This window comes from Rousettus aegyptiacus, unplaced genomic scaffold, assembly GCF_014176215.1.
Source record: "Rousettus aegyptiacus isolate mRouAeg1 unplaced genomic scaffold, mRouAeg1.p scaffold_m13_p_14, whole genome shotgun sequence".
Classification (NCBI taxonomy): Eukaryota; Metazoa; Chordata; class Mammalia; order Chiroptera; family Pteropodidae; genus Rousettus; species Rousettus aegyptiacus.
In genome coordinates this window covers 43,930,652-43,952,708 of record NW_023416289.1, presented here as the reverse complement: position 1 = coordinate 43,952,708, position 22,057 = coordinate 43,930,652, and the positions used below count along the sequence as shown (strand labels likewise).

The 22,057-nt window shown below is 58.2% G+C and overlaps 1 protein-coding gene across 1 annotated transcript; it reads right to left on the bottom strand.

The window, feature by feature from the left end:
• Positions 1-205: 205 nt before the first annotated feature.
• PPP5C (protein phosphatase 5 catalytic subunit) lies at positions 206-22,057 on the bottom strand. Its single transcript, XM_016155342.2, has 13 exons — positions 21,880-22,057; positions 15,816-16,057; positions 8,968-9,115; positions 8,113-8,234; positions 6,066-6,131; positions 5,649-5,747; positions 4,785-4,890; positions 3,310-3,452; positions 3,070-3,157; positions 2,213-2,253; positions 1,948-2,126; positions 951-1,032; positions 206-722 (listed from the first exon to the last, which is right to left on the bottom strand). The coding sequence occupies exons 1-13, from the start codon at positions 21,998-22,000 to the stop codon at positions 660-662; spliced, it is 1,500 nt and encodes a 499-aa protein (XP_016010828.1). The 5' UTR covers positions 22,001-22,057; the 3' UTR covers positions 206-659.

Genomic DNA, 22,057 nt, shown 5'->3' with positions numbered 1-22,057 from the left:
CTCCTCTCAGAGCCAGAGATAACGGCGGGACACAGGAGCTGCCCGGCTGGTTGGCCTGAGCTGGGCCCGGCCGGCTATTTCCCAGGTGCCCAGGGAAAGATGGGAGATGAGGGGGTGTGGCTTTGTGGGCTCCCCCGCCTCTCCAGATCTCCTAATGGTCACCCCAACTTCCAGCAGCTCTGGTGCTTCATCATCTGAGACAAGCTGACTTACAATAATGACTTTATTTTAACATATTTAATTACAGACATAAAATAGCTGGGGAAGGGGGTCAGCCCCAGCCTAGCCCCAACCCAGGGCTGCCAGGAGCAGGGTGCAGGCGAGGCCTCCCTGATGACCCTCCTTTCTGGGGTCTTCCCGTGGCGGGGCCCTATTGCTTTAGTGGGGGGAGGGGCCATGCAAAAGAGGGGGCGGGCCAGTCTCTGGCCCCACCCTGCCCCACGGCAGGCCTCGCTCCAAAATGCCCGGATAGTGCCCCAATCTCAGCCTTTCCACCTCCTTCTTCTTTGTCTAGGGAGCAGACCCTCTGGCCAGCCCCCCACCCCCTCTGCAAACCCAAAGGGGAATAAATACAAACTTTACAAAGTAAAAGGGGGTCCAACGTTGCCCTGGGCCGGGCCTGGGATTGGGTGGGGAGCAGCAACCCTGCCATGCCAGCCTCACATCATCCCCAGCTGCAGCAGCGTGCTGGCGTAGGCCATGGGCTTGACGTCGGGATGAGGCTGCGAACCCGCCACACACAGGGCGGACAGGGACAGAGACAGAGACAGAGACAGAGACAGAGACAGAGACAGAGACAGAGACGGGCAACGTTAAGGGGACCGTGTGAGTGCCGGATGCAGACAGCAGCACATCCCCCTAGCTGTCAGGCGCGGCGCCCACCGCCCACCACCCTTGGACTGGGCCCCTTGGCCACTTCCTCCCCAGGTCAGGGAGGGCAGGGGACTCACCACTGCCGTGAACTGGTGGAACTGAGGCCGCAGGTCGGAGCCCCGGAGGTGGATATAGGAGGCTTTGTTCCCCATCTGGTCACTGCAGAGGCAGAATGGCCAGTCAGGGGAGGAAGACCAGAGGGGTGGCCTAGATGGCAGGAAGGTCAAGAGAGATGATGGGACAGAGCCCATGGGCAACACTGACAGAGATGGAGGTGGAGAGTCAAGGACACAGAGGATGGACATACTGGAGTGGGAGAGAGGAATCAGAGGAAAGAGGTGTGTGTGGGGGGGCAGGCAGGAGTAGGGTGAGGGGACTGAGAGGAGCTGGGAACCGAGGGAGAGGGCACGGGAGCAGGGAAGCAGGAGACAGGGTGGGCGGGGCGCACGCAGCCCCCTGCACCCTCCCCTCCAGAAGGCCTCGTGCTAAGACCTAGGCTCAAACCTGACCAGGCCCCGGCCCCCACCCCCTGGAAACACAAGGGACAAAGGAACGCGGTGACTGGCTCCCTGAGGATGGAATCGGCCTGGCTCAGAGCACAGGTAAGTCAGCTGGACAAGGGGCCTGATTTCTTCAACAAAAATGGTCAGGGACAGGGACTGTGAAGACCGAAAACGCGGCCCTTGTTTGGGTCCTGCTTGGAAGAAATCAACTGAAAAGAGACATTTATAAGATGTGGGAAGTGCAACTCGGGCTGGGGTAAGGTGACCTTTTTGGAAGGTGTGACAGTAGTACTATGGTCATGTGTAGAGAAAAGCTCGCTGTTTCAGACACACGGGGTGTAACGGAAGAGATGCCACCCAGGGTTTATGTGCATTGCCCACGGTGGGGGTGGGGGGGCCAGAGCTATAGACTGGCCCGAGTCGGTAACTGCTGAACCTGGGTGACAGCCATGTGGCATTCATTGTACTATTTTATCTATTCTTATGTATCTTTGGAATTTTCTATCATAAAAAGTAAAAACCAGTGGGCTGGGGAGAGAAGCCCAGCTATGTGGGGGCAGTGGGGACACACCAGTAGTTGGGGGCAGAGAAGACGGTGACGCAGCGGCCGCCGTGCGCCACCTCGTAGCCCTCAGCCTTGACCTCGTGGCTGCGGATGATGTAGTCCAGGTGGTTCTCCTCCAGGAAGGCCTTGGTGACGTCAGGCCCAAACTGGCAGCTCACGCCCCGCTTACTGACCGAGCGCCCATTCTGGGGAGACACGGAGCTCAGGATGCCTGTTCCCCTCTTCAAGCCCCTGCCCACACCTGCTAGCCATGGCCCCTGGGGAAACTGACCTGTGGCTGTGGGTCTGACCAGAGCAGATCACACATGGGACCTGGAGAGAAAGAGCGGAATGTCAGGCCCGCTGGCCTGGGGCGCGTGCTCACAGCCCACCTCCTAGACTGGGGAGGGCTGAGCGGGGACCACCTACGGCAGAGGGGGCCCAGGACACGTAAGACAGGCTTCTGAGCTGGCCCCAGCCCTGATGACTTCCCCTCTGTCCCTGCCCAGAGCCCTCTGTGGCTCCCACGGGGTCCTAGGAACAAAGACCAAGCTCCTTACCCAGGCCTGAGGCCCTGTCAACCCCTTTAAAGCACCTCCCTGCTCATCTCCCAACCACTGGCCACCCGGCTGCCCTCCCTCCCGCCCTGCCACACTTCCTCCACATTGGGACACCCTGTGCTTGCCCGGGATGCTCTGAATGGCAAGTACCTCCTCCTTCTTCCATGTCAGCTGTAATGTGGCATCCCCAGACCACCTGTCATCACACCACCCTACCCATACCCTCCACACTTCCCACTGTGTGCACGCATGCACAGGTGTGAAGACTCTGTCCTGGTCACCAGAATGGGAACCCCAGTACATCACTCCAGGGGTCAGGAGCTAAACTCACAAATAAGTGGCTGAGGTGTGCTCTGGGCCCTGGACACTCATGCTCCCGTGCCACCATGGCCCCGCGGGGGACATGCACCAACCCAAGCTACAGTTAAGGCAACTGAGGCTCAGCCTTGCTGTCCCTGCCAACAGCACAAAGCCCATCTGGGACAGGGCTGAGATCGCAGCTGCTCAGAAGAAGCCAGGCAGCTTCTCCCCAATGGAGACACTGAGGCCTTGGGAAGGAAGGGCCTGTCACCCGGTCTGCCACTGTCACCTGAATCTGGGGGCTGCCGATTCCGCTCAATCTTCCTGATATCGTCCAGGGTGACGCCGTCTTCACTGAACAAGCCCCCGTGCATGATCTGGGATTTAGGGTGGGGACAGGTGTGTGAGGGGAGGCACCAGCCATACCCCAACCTTTCAACTCGACTCACCAGCACACCTGCCCACGTGTGGCCCCTCTGGGTGGCGGGTGGGAAAGGGGAGCCCACGGGGCCCCAGCTGTTGTCCTCACCAGCACTTTGCCATTGATGCATTGGGCCAGCGGGAGCCACTCAAACACCTCGCTGAAGAGCTCATACATCTGGGCTGTATACTTGGCCTTCACCTCACCCTCGAAGCCATAGATCTGGTTCATGTTGTCCGTTTCATGGTTGCCTGGCCAGTAGCAGGACAAAGGGAAACCTCAGCTCCCCACTGACTGGGTGCCCCAAGCCAGTGACAGTCACGCATTGGCTCTGTGGCCCCTTGCAGAAACCCGACGAGGTGCAGACACTTCTCAGTCCATGTTCTGGAGGAGCACGAGCTGAGAGGCACGCACAGCACGTGGCCACAGGCCCAGGCCTATACTGATCGCCACGGGAGTGGTTGAGGCCCGGGTTCAGTATGGCTCCAGCCCCAAACCACAGTGAGCATGTCCCTTACCCCTGCGGGCCTTCAGCTCCCTGGAGGCCCTGCCATGCCTTCCAGGCTGGAAATACCAAGAGGGGAGGTCTTGACATAAGAGTCAAGCCTACTGCAGAGCACCTGGTGTGGGCTGGCCCCATGCCGTGCTTCCGTGTTCCCAACGCAACCTCCTTCCTCCTCCCAGGGCTCCCAGGGCCTGGGGCAGGCACAGAAGCTGCCCAGGACCCCATGGCCATTGAGTCTGGATTGTCCGACACCTCAGCTGGCACTTGCTCTTCAGTGCCTCCTACAAGGGCCCACAGCAGGTGCTCACCACACGCTTCCCATGTGCCAGGTGCCGCTGTGCAAGCCCCCAGCCCGGCCCGGTGCCTTCATTCCCTCTGCCCAGGTCTCCTCCCTCTCCCCACTGCACCTCTCAATAGGCCGCTGGGGGCCCTCGCTCCCAGGTGAGCCCGTCCTGCCTAAGACCACACGTATGCCGAGGAATCCAAACTCTACAGCCCCTTGGAGCTCTCTAGATGCCTCATCCATCTCACGGCCATGTGAGCTGAGCTCACCCCTGGCCCACACCCTGCTGTCCCCGTCCCCCCCCCCTCCGTGTGTCAGTGGCGGCCACAGCCCTCCAGGTGCTCCAGCCAAGCCACTGGTGGAGTACCCGCTGGGCCCCTTCTTTCTCACACCTACACCTAGCCCGGCAGCACACACTCTGAGCTCTACCTTAAAAAGAAGGCCTGAACCCACCCACACTGCTCCCACCCGGGTCGAGTGCCACCACCAGTCTCCCTGCTCCCAGCCCCTGGTCCCTTCACGACGCCGAGGCCCAAGGACTCCTGTGAAGAGCAGAGTCAGCGCCTGACTCTTCTTGGCTCAGGGCCCTTCGGTGACCAGTGCTCACCAAGCCTCACGGAGCCCGAGTGTACCCTCCCGACCTCACCAAGGCCCCGTGCGCGAGCTCTGTGGGTGCACATTTAAACACAGCTGTGCCCGCGCTTCACAGGAGACAAAGTTGGGGCTGGCAGAGGGGAAGGTGACGCCCCGCCCGGGGCCCCACATGCACCCCAGATCCTGCTACCTCCCCCTCACCTCGAAGAAGGTGAAAGTGATCTGGGTACAGGAGCTTGAAGCCGAAAAGGGTGAGGATCACTTCTACAGAGAAGGAGCCGCGGTCCACGAAGTCGCCATTAAATATCTGCGCTGCTAAGGAAAGCAAGAGGCGGGGCCGCTCCCTCCCGCTCCGCCCCCGCGGCTGTGGGCACCGCCCCCGAAGATCTGCAGTTGCTGGGCCTGGGCTTTTGCCGCTTTCTTCACTGTGTGGCTCTGGCCCAGCAGGGTGGTCTCCCACAGCCTCAGTCGGATGTACTTACGTCCCCATCCTCACCTATTTCTCAGGGAAGCTGATGGCACAGGAGACACACTAGGTGCTCAGCCTGGTGGACCAAACAGTGGCCATTTATCAAGGAAGGATCTTAACACCACCAGCAAATAAATGCTTATACAGACTATGGGCCACTTAGCACATCATACATATTAACTCCTCTCAACAATCCAATGAGGCAGGCCCTTTTATTATTATCCTTGTTTTGCAAAGGAGGAAACTGAGGCTCTGAGCGTGATGTAACCTGCAACGGTTACACGGCTGGGAAGTAGCAAAGCCAGGAGGAGCCCAGGCGTGGCCAGTGCCAGCTGCCAGTGCATATGATCCCGTAGCTCCCTGGTTCCCAGATGAAGAGAAGCTGGCCCAGAGCCTGCACTACCTGTTCTGGTCACACTGCACATGGGGACCGGCACTGGCCTGTCCGCACCCCCTCCCTCCCCCAGCCCGTAGCCTGGAGCACAGGGCCGGCCTGCGTTCTACCACGCCCAGGCTTCCCCAGGTCCAGCCTCTTTTCTCTGCTGAGGCTCTTCCCCCAAGTCCAAGTAGGGGATTGCTCTACTGAGGAAGGATACGTAGGGGTTGGTCTCTGAGGGTAAACCGTTGAGCTCAAATATGTTGAGGAGGTCATAGAACTGGCCATGGGTGTCCCCACACACTGTAATCTTCTCTGTCTGGAAGAAAAGAGGCCACCGGAGAGGGAGGGGCCCAGAGAGAGACGTGGGGAGGGGGCCGGGGGGAGGGGGGGCAAGAGGTCACAGCAGACCGAGAGAACCACACAAAGACACAGACAGGGGACACAGACAAGAAGAGGGTGGGACAGAGACCGAGAGGCCAGGAGAGGAGGGAAGTCGGGGGACAGACACGAGGTGGGGGGAGAGGGGAGACAGACCACGCCAGGTGGGCCTGTGAGTGTCTGAGCTCTGCGGCCCCACCCCACCCCACCCAGGGGGTCCGCCGCCCAGCCACCCACACGCCCCCGCAGCACGCACCTCTTTGAGCGTGGTCTCCACCAGCGTGCTCAGCTTGGAGAGGGCCTCTTTGACCTGTACCAGAATCTGATAGGCAGGGCGGGCTGTGAGTGTGACCGGCTGGGGGCTGCCCCCACCCAGGCCTGACAGGGAGATGTGGAGGAGGGGAAGAGAGGGCAGGGGAGGCCCAGACAGGTGGGTGCTGGCGGGGGCCAGAGGTGTCCCCCAAACTGTGACCTGAGTGGTCTCTGTGGCATTTAAATATCGGCGTTATTTCATGTGAAAACCTAGTCTTGGTTTCCCTTAAAATCATCAGCATCATGAGGGAACATACAAAAGCATCCAGATGTGGAACATTTTATGAAACAGCTGGCCTGGACACACCTAACGTCAGCGTCATGAGAGAGTCTCCCCAAGAGGCCCAACCGTCAAGAACCAAGAACGTTTTAGATGAAAAGAGGTGACGAGGCAAGTCATATACAGTATTTAATCCTCCAATGGATTCTGGATTATAAAGAAATCGCTAAAAAAGTATTTTTTGAAGAAAATGGTAAAATTAAAACATTCGTCTGAAAATGCAGTTAGCATTAGTTTTTACTAATTGAAGATGATCATCACGATGCCATGTGTATTCGGCAATGTTTCCAGATTTCACAGATGACCCGCGGACTGTCTGCATTAGTCAATGTTCTCATGTCAGTGCTAAATTTCTAAGGTTTGACAACTGAACTGTAGTTATGCAAAAGAGTATCTGGTTTTTAGGTGATGCAGGTTGTGATGTGCCTTATTCTCAAGTGGTTCAGAAAAAAAAAATAGAAAAAAAGTGGGAGTGTACACACACAGGCATGTATATGTAGAAAGACAAAGAATGTCAACAGCTTCAGTGAATCCCGGTGAAGAGTATGTGGATGCTAACTGTACTGTTCTTTTGACTTCTCTGTAGGTTTGACAATGTTCAAAATAAAAAGCTGGGGAAAAAATAAAGTGTTACAAAGTAGGTGATTGTCCACTTCTGGTGAGAATGTAGAAAGTTATAAAAGACTGTTACTCTCGCCCGAATGATGGGAACAAGCCAAATCCCCAACAAAATCAAATTTAAAAAGCCATTTGAGAGCTGAGGAAGCAAAGAAACCTAAATTAATACAACTGTAGATGGTGACAGGCCTTCCCTTGGGGGAGAGGCTGACTGCTTTCATCTTGGTCAGCTCGGCAGCGTGGCTGAAGGACAAGAGTCACTAAGGCTGAGTGAGGGGAAGCTGGCAGGAAGTTCGTGTGGGGTACGGGCTGGCGTGGCAGACAAAAGCCCTACAGAACCCCAACCGCAGGCCACCTCTGCCCCCACCCGCCGACTCTCAGAAGTCGAGGCCCAGGGCAGGATGGCAGAGACCTCCTGAGGCACTAAGGGTCAGGGAGACTGTGGAGCAGACAACGCCCGGGCACCCAGGCATCTGGTGATGGGCCTGGACATCAGCTCTCCCAGTTCTGGAAGCTAGAGGCTTCAGGCCATAAGGACACCACCGGCATCCCAAGCCCTGCCACAGAAGCCCAAGTCCACTCCGCACACCGCAGTTTAAACCACAGGGGACGAACTCCAGACATGCTGCCCCAACATGAGGGTCAGCCAGGCGCCCGCACCACCTGGGGCGCCAGGGCCCGGCAGCTGCTGCAGGGATTTTTATTTCTCTCAGTCGCTACTCTTCTTTCACACCAAATCTGGTGTGTAATAAGGAATTATGAGGAATGTGGAACAGACAACAGAAGCAGACCCAGAGATGACCCACATGGTAGAATTATCAGACGGAGACTTTAAAACAGCTCTGATAAATGTGTTAGAGGGTCTAGTGAAAAGGGAGACAACATGCGTGAACATACAGGGGCAGAGAGATGAAAACTGTCAAGAACCAAGTTGAAATACTAAAATACTAAAAATAAAAAAAACATAGTCTCAGAAACAAACGGTTCACAGTGCCCGGCACGCCGCCAGCTAACTACCATGAGTGACCTCCTCCCCGACCTGCTCCGCGGTCCTGCGGTCACAGGCATGCGCAGCGCCTGACAGGTGCATTACCTGGTAGGCGCATTTCCGGTGCAGTTTCTTCTGGTCCTTGTACCACTGCATGAGCTCCTTCATGAAGGTGATTGTCACTTTGCCATCCTCAAGCTTGGGCCCGCTGTACTCATCCTCGATGGCTGATGCGTGAATGGGGGAATGAGTCAGTGGTCACAGCCACTGAGGATGGGAAGGGGGTCTGGCCCCGGGGTGTGGGGCAGATGCAGTTCTGCACACTCGGATCAAGGTGGGGATGGAGCGAGGGTGGGTTCTGCCCTCACCGGGTCCTCCTGGCCCAGCCCGCTCCTCCTGCCCAGGTCTGCACTGAAGTCCTCCCCGACCTCCCTGTCCTTTGTGCCCCTCGCCCGTCCACCTCCCGGACCTTAGAGCACCTAACACTATAGTTCATTTGCTGGATAGTTAGCCATCTCTCTTCCTGCTACAAGGTCAGTTCAGTGAGGGTGGGGGCCGTTCTGTTCACAGCGGGGCCCAGTGCCTAGAACAGTGTCCAGCACACCGTGGGTGCTCTGTCATTGTCTGTGGCATGAATGAGTCACCTGAGCGCCTAGTTGACCAGGAGACACATTGGACACAGGAGGCCCACAAGGGTGGTGCTACTGCCAGGGAGTGGGGGGCTGGCACAGAAGCGGGGAGCTAGGCCAGAGTGGGAGGAGGGGCTCGCCCACACCTCCCAGCTCTTGGGTTCCCAAGAATGCCGGTGGGAAAACAACAGACAGTGGCCTGGGGACGGGGACCGGGGCCACTGCCGACCCCCTTTCCCTCGCCCTGCAGTGTACACAGGGCATGGAGAGGCCATGCGAGGGTGCAGAGTGCTCGGGGCTGGGTACGGCAGGGCGCCCGGGCCTGACTCACTCATGCTTTCGATGTCCAGCGAGTCCACGACGGAGCGCTTGTGCTCATCGCCCGCGATGGCCCGCTCAAAGGCCTTCTGCTTCACGATCTTGTTGCACTCCTGGTATTTCATTTTGGCATCCTTGTCGTGGGGCTTTACCTTTACCACCTGGGCAGGCAGGCGGACAGAGAGAAGGGAGGGAGGGAGGAGGGGGCATCAAAGCTCGGACCGAGCAGGGGTGCAGAGCGGTCAGGAGGCGGGGATGCCACAGCCGCCCACGAGCTGCCTAGTCCTGGGGTCAGGGAGTGCCGAAGCCGGGCCACCTGGAATTGCACTGGTGGCGCAGGCCTGGGCGCAGTTCACCGCCGGGCCCCAGTTTCTGGGTCCCCAAACCAGACCTAACAGAGTGGCCCCCGCAGGCGTTCTCGATACGTTTCAGCAATGTCACTAAAACAGGACTGCCCCGCCTGAGGAGCCTGTGCTCAGCTTCGGGTCAGTCGCCAGAACTGGGCAGGCCAGGGCACGCTGGGTCTGAAGCCCGATTAACAGCCCAGATGCGGCCGAAGGGCCAGGGACTTGCTGGATGACTCAGACTCCCTGAACCTCAGTTTCTTCATCTATAAAACTGGGGGAGGGGATGAATAACGGGCTCCACCTGCCAGGGCTGCTGGGTACAAGTGACAAGCACAGGGCTGGGCGGGCATGATCAGTGCTGAGTGGCATCACGTCCCTTGCTCGACCTTCGGCTTTCGGGGAGACCCAGGACCAACGAGTCCCCTCAGTTTCCTTCTCTGAAGGGAGCTGGAGGCTGTCGGCTGCCCGGGCTTGAATCCCAGCTCCAGTCATTGGCTGAGAAACCCTGGGCCAGTGGGTCTGCCCCTCTGTGGCTCAGTTTCCTGCTCTGTGACAGAGAAGTGACGAGTGTCTGCCTCCGAGAGCTGCTCTGCGGACTGATGCATGAACACTCGTGAGGTGTGTGCAGCGGCACCAGGCCAGGGTCAACCCTGTGACAGTGTCGCAAGTGTCAGCTGCTCCTCAGGGGCCCTTTCACGGGCTGCTGTGCTCATGAAAGCAGCTCACGTGAAGCAGGGCACGTGGCTTTGCTTCAGGGCCCAGTAAGTCCTCAGTAAAACGAGCCCATCCTCTCCTCTCTCCACACGGACCTGGCAGGCGCAGGGGCAGGCAGGGCTGGGTTCAGATTCTTGCTCTGACGCTCGCTTCTCTGTGACCTTGGGCATGTGACTTCGCTCTCTAAGCTTCAGATAGTTATCTATAACTGTTTCTGTCATTGTTATTAGTGCTGTCACAGCTCTTGGGCCCGGGGCCGAGAGGGGTAGTGTTAGGGCTGGCCCTCTGGGTGGGGATGCCACCTGGTGGAAGGCCTGGCAGGGTGAGTCAGAAGCCTGCTCGGAAGCTCCCTGAGGGTCGGCATGGCTCACCCACCCTAGGAATGGGTATGCAGACTGGGAGGAGTGGCAGAAAGCTGGGTCTCGGCCAGCGATGGCTTCCTTGCTGTCTGGGCAGGCTCTGGCTAGGGCACCCTGCCAGGTGGCTCCACCTGGGGTGTGGCTGTGGTGCAAGGTTTGAGAGGGAGGCAGCACTAGATGTCCCCTGGAGTCCCCTGGAGTCTGTGCCCTAAGACAAAGCCCAGACCACCATGGCCTGGCCCGTGGGGGCCACTTCTTCTGCATGCCCAGCACTGCTCAGCCAGGTGAACTCCCCGAGTCACCACAGCTCCCCTCACCTCTGGGCCTTGCGCAGGCTGCTCCCTGGCCCAGACGCCTCCTCCCACCTCCAAGTCCTTTCTAGCCCCTCCTCTTCCAGGTTCCCCTACCCCCAGGCAGGGTCAGGGTCAGGTACCTTCCCTGGCTCTCTGGATCACCTGACCAACCCCGGCACTGCTCCTCCCCACCGGAAGGCGGCCCCTGAGGATGGGGCTGAGGCCACGTCCCAACATGAATGATGCCCTGAGTGGACGGGTGCACCCCCGCACACCAGTGGAACCAGCGCCCTGTGCCCAGAGAGCTCGCGGGCTGGGGCGGAGGATGCGGACAACCCCTGACGACACTGGGATGAGAGAAAAGTGGGAGCAGTAACGGGCAGAAGCAGCAATGACACGCGGCTAATTTTCTGAGGACTATGTCTCCGACGTTGTTGTAAGCAATTCACTTGCTCACTTTTATCCTCAACTGCCATTTGATAAATGAGGCAATGGAGGCCCAGAGAGGCCAAGTCAGGAACCCAAGAAGCCAGCTTTCGCCCTCTCCATGCCTGGGCTCCCCCAACTCCCGCCCCGCATGTGAGATGCGTTCCCCTCCCTGCCCGCGGCCACCGTCCCCACAGCACCCTGGACGTCCTCCAGGGATATGGATGGGCACTGTAGGGTCGTGGTCCTGGGCACCACTCTGGGCCCAGGCCTCTGGGGTCTGAATGCAGGCCTTCCATGGCAGGCGGCCCCACCTCTTGAGTCTCCCTCCACTTCTAGAAGGTGAGGAGGGTGCGAGCACCCCCATGAGGATCACCACTGGTCCCATGGCAGGGCCTAGTCACGAGCCAGCACTCATTCTGGGGCCTGCGGCTGCTGCTATGACTCAAAGGCTGGCCGAGACAGGAGTGGCCCTGCCAAGCTCTAGGGACAGTCACTGGCCCCGACCGGAGGTGCCTAGCCGGTCCTTCAGGAGCCGAGGCCACTGGGCCAGAACTTAGTGCTGGGCTCTTCTTTACAAAGTGGTGTCGGGACTGTACAGTGTCGGTCTCCTGACTGTGGTTTTATGCAGTTTGTCGCCGGGGGAACTGGGAGAATGAATCTCTGTATTACTTCCTACAACTGTGATGCTCTCGAGATGAAAAGCTGCTTTTACGAAGAGGCGTCTGTCTCAGCTGGGAGAGCTACCGGGCAATGACCACACTGCTCGAATCGACCAAACGACCACATAGGGTCGTGATCCCTGCTGCGACCAAGGGAACTGCATGTTTGGGAATAGGGAATTCTCGGGGTTTTAGAAAGGTGACACCGTGCACATGCTCTATGCCATGTGACACCCCAGCGGATCTGGCACCTGGTCATCACGTTCACTCCCATTTCTGCTGCAAAACCTCCAGTCACACCACATGGGAGGTCAGATTCTGCCACCAAATGAGTGGCTCGAACTTACTAGAACAACTGTGAGTTTCAGAATAGCTTGGGTCTGGAACTGAGAGTGAGGGACTACCCCACGTTGAGTGCTCCTGACCTCAGGGGACTCACATGACAACATGCAGGGGGCACTGTGTTGATCTACAACGTACAGATGATGGACAGGGCCCAGACGGCTGAAGGTGAGCCAGGGTCCCAGGGTGGCAGTGCGCTGTGACGGCTCAGCCATGATACCAGGGTTTTCGCCCCACAGGCTGAGACCCTCCAGTGGGTTAATGGAGGCCACACCCACATTCTTCTGATAACAGAACAGAAGGGGAACCACTGGTGTATGCTACCTGAGCTAACGGCGAACATTGTGCCAGGAAACTTTTGCCCACGGCACACATCCTGAGGCCGGGAGCCTGCTCTGGCACCGGGCTGTCACTTCCTGGCTGTGGGACCTCAGGCCCTCAGTTTCCTCATCTGTAAATCAGGGACGACATTCCCCAGGGCGTGAGGGTCTGAACGGCTCAGAGCGCACGCTGTTGGGTGTTGCCCCACTCCTGCTCCCACCACTGACCCACACCCCGGCGCACAGGCTCACGCAAGGGCTTGCGAGGCAAACGTATTTCAACCTGGCTGTGGGGGGCTTGGCTGCAAGGAGATGCCCGCATGCCAACGACGAACCCCAGAAGGGACGGGCAGGGCAGGAGTCCTCCAGATCCAGCCTGGGCCAGCGACTGCCTGAGTTGCAACCACAGACAGGAAAGAACATAGTGGGGTCACCTGAGAAGAGGACCCAATAAAGGGGTGGAGGATCCTGAAGCAAGAGCCCCCGAAAGGATTAACTTGGAGGTGACGACGACGTCGGTGGGGGGATTCAACGAAGACCGGTGGAAAGCAGGGCTCGGTTCCCACTGAGTGTCCGAGGCTTGGCGGGGGATCAGAATGGAAACACCCCCAGCTCCCGGACCCCAACGAGGTCCTGGCCCCTGCACGCAGCACTTCCTGAGAGCCTCGGGCTCTTCCCCAACACACCCAGGAGAAAGGTCGCCCAGTGCTCAGCGGGGGCGGGCTTCCCGCTCTAAAGCGCACTGATCTCATTTCGTCGGCACAGGAACACTGAGGCTGGCCCTCCTGCTCCCGCTCTTGACTGACGAGGACGTGGAGGCTGGGGAGAGCCGTGGCCCTGAGCCGCACGGCCTGTTGCTGCGCGTCCTGAGCCTGCGGCGGCTGCATCCAGCCAGTCCGGCGACCAGCAGACTTTCCGATCGTGAGTCGGGAAGAAACACACCTCACGGCACACCGCTACGTGCACGTAAATGGAAAACAGTTCTTCACACAACACACACCACCTCCTTCAAACAATGAGCTGCTTTTCCTTCTCCATTCTATTTGATGAAGACAGCTGTGGGTCTCAAGCCATTAAACAGACTGCAGAGCCCACGGACAGTGACGAGCACGGACTCCGGGTTGAGTCCCAGCTCTGCCACTTCCCTGCGGGGCAACCTTGGAGGAGGGGCTCCCCCTCTCTAGACCTCAGTTTCCTTCCCATTAAATTGGTTGAATTCACGCATGTAAAGAGCTCACAGCAGAGCTGGGCCCACAGTGAGCATGCGGATTAGGAAACAGGCTGACAAGGGCCCAGGCTGCAGAGAGGAAGAGCCTTGGGCTTGTTTGTTCAACCAATGTCATGTCTCAGGATGCCCCAGGATGCCATGATCTAAGGGGGGCCTGTGTACGTCATCCATGAACCTCTAGCATGACACAGGATGGGTGGAGGTTCGGAGGCGGATTCTGGAAGGGGAGCTGCCCCAGGGCCTGGCCCCTCCGTCCTGTGTCCACAGAGCCTGAAGAAACATGTCAGAGTGGAGGAGGGTGGATGGCTCACGGCACGTGGCTGGCCTGCGACGGTGGGCCAGACCCAGGCCAGGTGGGCAAGGATCTCAGGCACACGTGGGGACCCCCCCAGTGCTGCTGGCAGAGCCCCCACAGAGAAATGGGCTGTGACAATTTAAATGCTGGGTGTGGCCCCGCCTCAGGTTGGTCCCAAAAAGGCTGTGGACCCCCCGCCAGCCCTCCCTGGCATTCACGAGGCCTGGGGCAAAGCTCAGATGTGGCACATCCACGAGACGGCTGGAAGTGACCACAGCAGCCCCACTCTGGGCCAGGGCCATGACAAGCCCTCTCCGTACCCTGGGGAAAGGCGTTCCCGCAGCTAGGGGAGGGAAGCTCCCAAAGCACACCCGTGCTCTGGGCCATTCTCATCTCCTGCTCCCCTGTCCAGGCCCCCTACCCCACTGGAGTCCTAAGAAGCTCTGTCCCCATCCAAGCTGCACTGTCTTCCTGGGTTACTCATCACTGAGGCCTCCAGCCCCAGCAACCCTCACTCACATGGCGCCAGCAGAGCCCCACGGCGACCAGGACGTAGCTATTCCTGCCACCATTTTCCAGATGAGGACACCGGGACAAGGGCGAGGTTTAGCAGGGAAACAGCTTAGGAGCCCAGGCGGGTAAGGACTCTGTCCTGCTCCTTCCCCTGTCCTCCTGGGTGGCACCCTGGCTCCCTCCTCCATTTCACCTGTCTCCAAGTTACCCCCTCCTCCATGCCTCTGCCCCAACCCCAACGGAGGTGTCCCTTGCCCCAGGGCTTGGCTCCAGCCTCCACCCCCCAGCAGGCCAGCAGCCAGCCCAGCAGACTCATGTGGCGCCCTCCAAATGCAGCCTGTGGCTCTCGGCTCCCCTGGCCACCCCTCCCCACACGACAGAAGCTGCCTGGGTGTGAGTGACTGAAGTGGAAGGAGGGAGGGGGCATGTGAGAGTTCATTCCACAGTCACTGAGCCCCTGCTGGGCACTGCCCCAACCAACAGAACAGATGAAACCTGGATGCTTGAGGAGGACTGACGCCAGGGAGCCGGGCCGCCGGGGTTCAAAGCCCAGCCCTGCCATCCTTCCAACTTGCCAACTGCTTGCTGGTGGGCAGGAGACTGAGTTGGGCCTCAGTCTCCAACTCCGTACAACGGGGGTAAACCACAGTCCCCACCTCACGGGGCTCACGCCAGTCGCTGCACAGGCTGGAGAGCCCGCCTGGCGCCAGGGCCTGCGCTCTGCCGGTTCGTGCCATCGTTACCACCGCGAGTCATGGTGATGGCAGTGTGATGCAGTGAGCTCCTGCCGCGTTCCAGGTCCCAGCCCGCGTCACCCCGTGTGCTCTCTACAGCACATCGCCCTATTCCACTTTCTGCCCGCACATATCCTCACCTGCACGACATCGTTTATCTAGTCAGCGTCACAGGTTTGTTTTCTGCCCTACTCGGAATTCAAAGCTCCCCCAGACGGCCAGCGCGGCTCTTATTCACCAACAATAATATTCTGACAGTTAATTGTCACAAAACTGACCACGAGCCAGGATCTGCTCTCAATGCTTAAAAAGCAGTAACTCATTTATTCTTCGTGGCAACCCACAGAGGCAGGTCTTACTGTTCTCTCAATTTCCACAGATGCGGAAAAGAAGGCGCAGACAGGCCAGGTGACATGTCCAGGTGACCAAGTGAGAGACGGCAGAGCCAGGATGCGAACCCCGGCCACCGGCTTCAGGCCAAGGGGCCTCACCGGCACTTGCACGAGTGGGTGCCAGATAACTTTGTGAGTGACCTTCTCCCACCCCCCTCGCTCCAGGCACGCGCACGAGGCCGTCCTTCCCCGGCCCACCCACAGGCCGTGGCCATCCACCCCGAGGCCCGGCTCACCGTCTCGTAGTCGCGCAGGGCGGCCCGGAACTTGCCCAGTGCCATGTTGCTGGCGGCCCGGCGGTAGTAGCCCTTAATGTACTTCTTGTCGATCTCGATGGCCCGCGTGGCATCGGCCAGTGCGTAGCCATAGCACTCGGTGCGCAGGTAGGCCAGGCTGCGGTTGCCATAGTAGATGGCATTGCTGGGGTTCAGCTCGATGGCCTGGCTATAGAACTTGATCGCGTTCTCGTAGTCTTTGTCTGTGGGGATGGAGGATGAGGCGGCATGAGGCTGGACTGTTGCCACCCAGCAGAAACAGGCCCTCAGCCGGGTAATGGCCCCGTCTCCCCCTTTACAGATGGGGAAACCAATCTGGTCCATGGCTGAGCTCAGAAATGTCTCTTCAGCCTGCCCCCCTTCCCTGTCCTTGTCTTCTCAGGTCCGAATCCCCAGGACCCAAGGTCACTTCCACGCACCCGCCCACCCAACCACCCCCGCTCCAGGCCCTGGTCCGGGCAGTATTTCTTCCAGGACTTCAGGAGGGTCTTCCTGAATCCTCATCATGCCCAAGAGGACATCTTACTGAGTGCCAGTGCTGACACATGACCCAGCACATGTGAGTCTGCTCTGAGCCCCTTGGCTGTCTAGCCCCCAAAGCAATAAACAAGCCCAAAGAAGGGACCTAGCAGGAGAACAGGAAGTGGGGAAGAAGGAACCTTCTTAGGCCTCAGGGAGAAGAGGACCTATCAGCCAAGAGCCAAAGGAAGCAACAAACCAGACTGGAGAACGGCGTTCCCCACAGCAGGAACAGCATGTGCAAAGGCCTTGGGGGCCGGCAGAGTAAGTTAGGGAAGGCTGGCAGGAGCGATCCTGAAGGCCACAGCCACAGCAAGGTCTGAACACTGATGTTCTAAGTGTGGAGCAACAGAATGTGATATTTGGCCAAGGGGAAGAGGTGCATTTTATTTGAAGTGAGCTTTGGCTGTGCCCTGCATTTTACATCTCGACCCATGGAATGCTCCCGTCTCCACAGCATCAACACCATCTGGTACTCACTTTACAGATGAGTCATGAGGTCTTGTTCAAGGTCAAAAACCCAGTCTGTATCTGCAGAGCCAGGCTTGGACCCCTTCCACGTGGCCAACTGACAGGCAGGAGACTAAGCTTGCCAGAATTAGAGGACCATGATGTGCCGGGAGCCACACGGGACTCTTGCCACATGGGACTCTATGAATCCCTCACCAACAACCCTGAGGATGACTATTATTAGCCCGCTTTCCAGATGAGGGGACTGAGGCTCAGAGAAGGAAGGTCCATGCTTGAGATTACACGGCAAGCAGCAGGCAGAGATTCTGAGCCAGGCCAAAACGCAATGCTCTCACTTTTAGCCTCCATGTCAGGTGGCTTCTGGGTGGAGACTTGGCACAGCAGCAGGTGGCCTGGGCCCCATTCCTGGGCAGCTTACATACCCATTCCAACCTGAGTTTCAGGGAGTCCTACTAACACATGGCCTAAAATGGGAACCCTTACCCTAACTCCCACTTTACTTTTCTCCAGAGCCACCTGATAAGTGATCAGATTTTTCTGTTTTATCTGCTTATAATCCGCCTCCCCAATTTCAACCTGAGCCCCGTGAGGGCAGGGGCCCTGTCTGTCTTACTTCTCTGAGCCCCTGCCCTATCTGAAGACAAAGCACTCCTCAGCCCTGCCCTCCTGGGGCTCATAGTCCGGCAGGGGAGTGGGGGACAACACCCGGATCTGTCGCCAGAAAGTGATGACCCAGAGTGTTTGGGGCTGGGGAGGTCAGGGGGATGTCGGACCTGAGGCCTGGAGCGTGAGGAGTGGAAGATGGTTCCTAACTCCCTGAACGGTTCCTGACTGGATGTGTGAAGGAGGAAATGAAGACAGAGGGAGAAAGACAAGGGTGACCAAACAACCAACACTAGAGAAAGGAGAAGCCGCCAGTTCCTGGGGAGATGGCCAGGAACAACAGAACGATGATTTCTTTTGCAGGCCAACATCTGGAAATCTTTCAAATGGCTCGACGTCCTCTCTTTCAGAAAGCCCTCCTTGACCCCCAGGCAGGATCAGGCACCCCTCTGGGCTACCCCATGCCTCGGGCTCCCCTACCCAGCCCTGCCCACTTGGGTCGCGCCACTATGAGGTGTTGGGTGTGTTCCCCCAGGGCTGTGAGCCCAAAGGGCAGGCCCAGGACTTCCCAGAAACAAGCAGGGGCAGAACCAGGCAGCCCGAATCTGACTGACCCTCCCTGGAATGCCAGCGCCTTCGAGGACTCCTTCCAGCCTCCTGGCGGAGTTCCAGGGGCTGCTGGCCAGCTCTCCGGACGGGAGAGGTGCTGCCTGAGTGCCCTCTCGTATGGGGCGGGGAGCCTGGGGTCTGAGAGCCTGACATTGGGCTCTGTGGGTCCAACCACGAGACCTCAGGCGATCAGACTCCCTTCCTCGAGCCTCGATTTGATCGTCTGAATGAGAGGCACAGTCAGCCCCACCTCCCCGGGTGGCGGTGAAGGCTGAATGAACTCATGTACAGAATGTGGCTATAGCAGACACTTATAAAAGAAGTGAACGAATGACTAAGTGAGAGAAAGAAGAGAATGGAGCAGAGAAAGTGGGAGGGACCCGTACTTTAACATCTGCCAAAGGCACCGTATCCCAGCCCTGTTCCCTGTGATCTACGAATATGAGCTCATTTAATCCTCAAGACGGTCCCCAGTTTAGAGATGAGGAAACTGAGTCACAGAAAGGTCACACGGCAGGGAAGAGGAAGAAACAAGATTTGAACATGGGCAGCCAGAGCTCTCAAACAGGTCTACAAACTCTCAGACCCAGGGGCCTCCTTGGGGGTTCAATACAACCCCTCTCGCTTTACAGAAGCGGGGTGATGAGGCCCAGAGAGAAGGGAAAAGAGCTGAACAATATCGGAGACCAGGCTCTGCTCACGGAAGTAATCCAGTCTAACGGGGGAAAGGTGGATGGGGGGCCCTCCGAGCCCTGAGGTCCCCCTCCACTGCCAGGAGCCGGGTCGGCTCCGGTTAAGGCTCTGAGCGTGGCAGCCGAGCACGTGGCAAGGAAGGGGGATATCCGGCCCTGACGCTCACACGCTCTGACCTTGGGGAAGTGGTTTCACTTCTCTGAGCCTCAGCTTCCTCTATAAAACAAAGAGGACTGCTGCTACCTGCCTCCTGGTGCCCCACGGAGGATCCAATAAAACAACATACCTGGCCACCACAGGGGCGCAATTAAAGTGAGCTGTAATTATTCTTTTTATTGTGGTTCCCATAGGCCCCCAGGCTAGGGCTCTGTGCCTGCCGCTGCCTGCCACAGAGAGGGGCCTGGACCCCAAGGGGCGTTCTCCTCTGTGCTAGCTCAATGCCAGGACCTCTGGCAGTCCGCCCAGACCCAGGGCTCCTGAGAGCTTGGACCCCAGGTCCTGGGGGGTAAGGAGCCCCTCCCAATGGCTTACTGTTTCCCAAAATTCTTACGTCACCTCAACATCAACTCCCACATTTGCTGCTCCTCCCAAGCCCCATTTTTGGGACAACCGTACCTTCCATGCCACCCCCCAGCTGGAGACTGGTCCTTGTCCCGGACACCTCCTGGTCCCTCAGCCCCCAAAGCCAGGTGGTCACTGTGTTCTGTCAAGTCAGCCTCCTGAACATCTCTCGAATCTACTCATTCACATCCGTCCCTCCATCCTCTCCTACGCAAGGTGCCGCCCCAGCCTCTTACCGGGTCTCCCAGCTTCCAGTCCCGCCCCTCCGGAGACATGAAGCTGACCCCATCCTTTCCCTGCTCAGAACCATCTATGATGCCCCAGAATCCTCAGCAGCAAGCTCAGGCTCCACAAGAGCTTCGCCATGAACTCGCTAGTCTTGCCTCTTGCACGCTGGCCCCGCTCCCCTCCTTAGCTCTGTTTGTCTTTGGGCCTTTGCCAACTGTTCTTCCTGCCCGGAGTTCCCTGTTCCCTCACTGCAGGTGGCCACTCGCATTCCTCTCTGAGACATTTCTGGAGTCGGTTTGTCTCTTCGGCCTGGTTGGCAGCACTGCCACCTCTCACCTGCCCACCATTCTAGTCTCCTTCCTGGTCTCCTTCCCGGTCTCCAGTCCGGCCCTCACAGCAGCTGGGGGGCCATTTCAAATGCTAACGAGACCATGCTGCTCCTCTCTTCAAGCCTTCCATGGCTTCCTACCACTCCCAGGATGCCATCCACACTCCCTGACCCAGCCCTCAGGGCGCCACCAGCCCTGCCACTCGCCGGCCCTACCTCCGCCTCGTTGCCCCAGCCTGACCTAACTTTGCCACTCTGTGAACCCGTCTGTGCCCCCACCAAAGGCCAGCTTTACCCTGGGGCTCTGGATCCATCAATTGTCTCTCCCCCACCTGCTCCAGGGCTTTGAGGCTGCAAATCTCCCCTCTCCCCTGTAGAATCGCCCCTCCCTCTATCAAACCATATTCTTAGACTCTCCCATCCTTGACAAGAAAGCAGACTTCTCCTCCATTTCTCCAATCGCCCCCCCTCCCTCCACTTCTGAACCAAAATACTCGAAACGCTGGTCCACATTTACTTCTACACTTTCCATTCGCTCACCAGTGCCTTCCATCATTCGCCAGAGACCGCTTTTGTCAAGGCGACACCAATACTGGTGCAGCCAAATGCAATGGTCAGTGCTCGCCTCGGCAGCATGTGACACAGGGCACAGCCCCTCCTTCCAGAAGCACTCTCTTCCCTCATCTTTCCTGACACTTTTCCTGCTTTTCCTTCCACTCCATTGACCGCCCCTCCCCAGCCTCTTCCTCTTCTGTTCTAAACATTAGAATTCCTCAAGATTCCGTCCTAGGCGCTTTTCTCTTCCTAGGTGACCTCATCTGTTGCTAACATGTTCTATTCCATCCACAGGCTGATCATGTCCAAATTCCTCTCCTCAGAGTCCCAGCCCACCCATCTATTTACCCAGCGTCCCTTCTTGGAGGCTGTAAAATCCAAACCAGTCTTTGCAATGACTAAGAACCCGTCCATCCGGCCCCCTGTCCTAAACTTATCATGCATCAGTTTCTCTGCTAAATGGCCCAACTTCCAGCCCCACCAGTCTCCCTTTCCTGTCCTACCTCAGGAATTCTGCACATTCGGCTCCACCCACTTGGAACACTCGTCTCCAATTCTCCCCAACTTAATCGCCTTCTTCTAAGACCTCCCCTGACCACGGATCAGAAGTAGCCCCCAACCCTTACTCTCTACCTCACGCTCTGTTAGGGCTTTTTCAAGGCGCTCACTGCGACTTCTAAGTATTTTATTTATTTGTGCAGTTACTCAATGTCTGATTCTTCTGCTAAATTACAAACTGTGTAAGGGCAGAGCTGCCATCTGTCTCATTTGCTGCCACAGCCTCAGAGCCTAGCACAGGCCTTAGCACAGAGCAGCGGCTCCATTAACATGATGAATGAATGAATGAATGAATGAACGAATGGGTGTCCCCACACCTTTCTCTGTCTCAAGATCCTAAGTCATACTATTCATGGATTCCGCCACCTCTACTCCCAGGGTCCCCCACACGTCCCCTTTCCTCGTGTAACCCCCAAATCTCTTATTTGCTGGCCTTCCATTCTAATGATCTATTCCCCAGCCCCACGACTTCCTACTCTGTTGGGGCTGTCCCCGCTAACCCCGACTTGGCAGCGCATCAGTCCTCCGCCCCGTGTCACGAGTTGGTGGCGCTCTCTTCAGGTCTCACCATAAGCTAGCATCTCTTGGGGTCTCACATTTGGTAGAGCCCTCACTGCCGTCGACCCCCCTCCCCCCTCCACACACACTTGGTAGCGCTCTTCTCAGTGGCAGTATCCGTTCCGTCCACCACTCCCGGGTATCACCCTTCCTCTCAGAACCACCCCCCGCCCCCGTCGCCCCTGGAGAGCGCCATCCTGGGCCTCCCCACGCCTGGTCACTTGGTCGTGCCTGGCCCGCGCCCAGGCTGCCGCTCCGCGTTGCCATGGTTCCGCGCGGGCCCGGCGCCCCTCAGCCTGGGCCGCTCTGCGCCCCGCCTCGCTCCCTCCGGGGCAAGCTCACCTTTGAAGTAGTCGTTGGCCTGCGTCTTGAGATCCTCTGCCCGCTTCAGAGAGCCATCGGCCGGGGGTTCGTCCTGGGAAGGCTCAGCACACTCAGCCCGCTCGCCCTCCGCCATCGCCATGCCGCAAAGCGACCCCCACCCTGGCAACAGCCGCCAGCGGCTCCCAGCCGAATCGTC